This window comes from Pundamilia nyererei, unplaced genomic scaffold (assembly GCF_000239375.1).
Source record: "Pundamilia nyererei isolate P.nyererei 1_Seehausen unplaced genomic scaffold, PunNye1.0 scaffold03770, whole genome shotgun sequence".
Classification (NCBI taxonomy): Eukaryota; Metazoa; Chordata; class Actinopteri; order Cichliformes; family Cichlidae; genus Pundamilia; species Pundamilia nyererei.
This window is the reverse complement of record NW_005191171.1, coordinates 1-2,894: the sequence shown is the minus strand read 5'-3', so window position 1 is coordinate 2,894 and position 2,894 is coordinate 1. Positions and strand designations below refer to the sequence as shown.

Sequence of the window (2,894 nt, the reverse complement as noted above, 5' to 3'; positions counted from 1 at the left end):
GTCAACTGCATGAGGCAGTGATCTGACGTCTCCCCGTGATGATGCGGGCGTCGGCTGTGGTGAGACGTGGGCTCATTCGTGAACTTGCTACGTTTGGAGTCCGGCTCTGCTGAGCTGCTGCCGTCGTCTTTATCATAATGCATGTGCATTTTGGGTTTGCGTCCTCTCTTTTTGGGGAACTGCTGAGCAGCTGCTGGAGTTTTTCTGGGCCTTCTCTCCGACTCTGGTGGGCGAATGTGGACACTTTCCCCTCTGTTGATCGCGCTGGGCGGGAAGATTGTGGGAACCACGGTGCGCAAACCCTCCCTGGCCCTCGGTGTTATGATAGGCTCGGGGATGGGATAGGAAACCTGGATCCCTCTGGGAGCCTCTCTTCTAAATTCATACGTCTTCTCTTTGGCTTTGGCTTTGGCCTGAGGAAGCAAAAAATAAGAGGAAAAAAAACCCCAATTACATTTGTGACGAAAAGTTTCCCAGAATTGAAAATTTTAAGTCTCTTGAGCAAATGTAAAGTTTTAGAGGCCTTGACCTAAAGTTTCTGTGATTTAAAGGGAATGAAAGGCTGTAAGAATGAAAATACTGTTAATATTCACATGTAAAGTTACGTAAACTTCTTTGTCCAACATTGCATGACCAGAAACCCTTGAGAAAAGAGATCTTTGCAGATCTTTTTTCAAACTTACAATTGTTTTCAAAAAAGTGAAACCACAGCACAGTGGCATCAAAGTTTATAGGAGTGCACACATCACTGAAATGGTTCAGCCTGTGTACACATGAAGCCACGCTTCGGAAAGACAAGCGAATAAAACGGAATACCCAGAAACAAATACAATAAACACTCACCTTTAAAAGAAATGTCTCAGGCTTGGGTCCCCTCTTTTTCGGCCCGAACATCTCCCTTTCTCGCTCCCTGAAGAATTTTTATAAATCGTTAAAAGAGTCCGCACGACACAATAAACAATTATTTTTCATTAAGTCAATGATTAAATTGGAACATCTCATTTTACTGGACTATGGGCTGAAATTTAACCAGCTTTCATCAGCTTTCACTTGTAAGCTAAATAAAAATCGAATAAAGCGAAATATATATGCATCTGTTTGGGATTTATTTATTTATTTTAAATGGGTGACATCACATCTTGCAGCTACTTAAAGTGGCTCTGCTGACACTTTCCTGTCAGGAATGGAGATGTGGGGCTCATAGATTTAAACCCAGACTAAATGTTTTATTTAAAGTGACACTTTTGCAAAATGCGCGGTGCCAACTCGATTCTGCAGGGAGAGGGAGAGAGAGGCCTACTTGTTTCACTGTCAAACCCTCACCTCTCTTCGAAGGCAGAGAAGAGACGTGCATCCAGAATGTTTTCCTCCGGCTCCCAAGTGCTGTACCTACGTCACAACAACCGAGAGGAGAGGTGTTTGGCGACACACAGACACACACTGAGAAACGCTCATTTGTCAGTGCGCAAAAACACGCGCTCCTGACACTTTTATCAAAGCAATCTCGCTTTGCTCGCTCTGCAATTACAGACTACGTAGCAGGACAGTGACGCATGGTGAACTCAGCCATTGCTAAAGCTAGTGTAGACTTCAACACATCTCAGCGGGCTGAAAGCGAGATGTGTTCAAACACCTGCCAGGTGCACACGAGCCAGCAGGCGCACGGCACACGGCACCGCCGTACACCGAGTGCGTGAAATGCATTTTTTTTTTTAAAACAAACCACACATCCACAAAGCTGAGTAACGCCACACTGTGTGATGGTGCAGTTGTGCGAGCGGCCAGGATGGAGCGCTGTCCTTCACAGCTTCGGTTATTATACTCACTTCTGAGACCAACCCTTCCATTTCACGAGATATTCCCAACGACCCTGCAAAAACAGACCCACAACAGAGTCAGGTTATCAAATGTCTACGTGTCGACACTGCAAACGCACATGTTTGCGTTAGAGACGCAGAGACACAGCCTGCGGGTGGAGGAAAAAAAAACAGCGAATACCCGTCTGATTCGCCGTTTAATGATGGACTCGGCTGCGAAGACGCTCTCACCGACAGCCGAGAGCTCCATGGTTCACCATGCACCTCGTTTATTTCTGTGTTTTTTATTATTTTTGGCTTCCCCTCGTCCTCTTCGGGTTGTTTAATTCCGCACATCCCATAATACGCAATCTGGGGAGGACGTCATCACGTCTTTTTCTGTTGCCAGGCGCCGCGGTCGGTAGGACGGATCGTGGCGGAGCGCATTGGCTCAGTTGTTGCTACGTGCTCCGGATTTCTGAGTGAAGGGGTGGAGTCTTGTGCTGTGGCTGCTGTACAGGAATGTCTGGCACAGTGGACTAAGCAAAGTCAGAGGGTCTCGGAGCGGGTCTACTGACCCCCCCAGAGGTCCATGAGGGGGTACAAAGAGCCCTCCCCTACACGGCGAGAAGAAAACGCTGAATTTCACTAGAATAAAAAAGAAACGCGAACAAAGATGGAAGACTAACTCCTTTATTTAATGAAAGATTGTATACTTAAAAAGCTCAAATAAAGGTGTAAAAAAATCCACAAAATATAAGTCTATAAAAAGCAGAAGCACGAACTACTCAGCGCTAAAATAACAGGTTAATAATTATTATGATAATAATGACATGCAGATGCAAATGTATTAAATGAAACCGTATCAAGCTTGTACTGAGTAACCCCGGGTTACTGTTTTAACTGATTTACAGATCTAAATAATTTTTTTAATGACCTGTTTATTATAAAAACATAATTTAATGTTAGATGTAAGCAGTGTCGTGTTCACACGCCGAGTCTCTAAAGAAGGTTGTTCCCACTTGTTCCCATTGCTCCGTCCTTGAAACACTTTCACTGTCTGTGTCCATAATTCAGCCAGCATGGCTCAGATTACAT

General features: G+C 44.9%; 1 protein-coding gene across 1 annotated transcript; it reads right to left on the bottom strand.

Moving 5' to 3' along the window:
• Positions 1-6: 6 nt before the first annotated feature.
• Positions 7-2,267, bottom strand: LOC102195395 (chromobox protein homolog 8-like; the record flags this gene model as incomplete). Its single annotated transcript, XM_005755842.1, has 5 exons — positions 1,999-2,267; positions 1,827-1,870; positions 1,324-1,389; positions 844-910; positions 7-413 (listed from the first exon to the last, which is right to left on the bottom strand). Coding segments are annotated over exons 1-5 (653 nt in total), but the record flags the coding sequence as incomplete, so codon positions are not given.
• Positions 2,268-2,894: the final 627 nt, after the last annotated feature.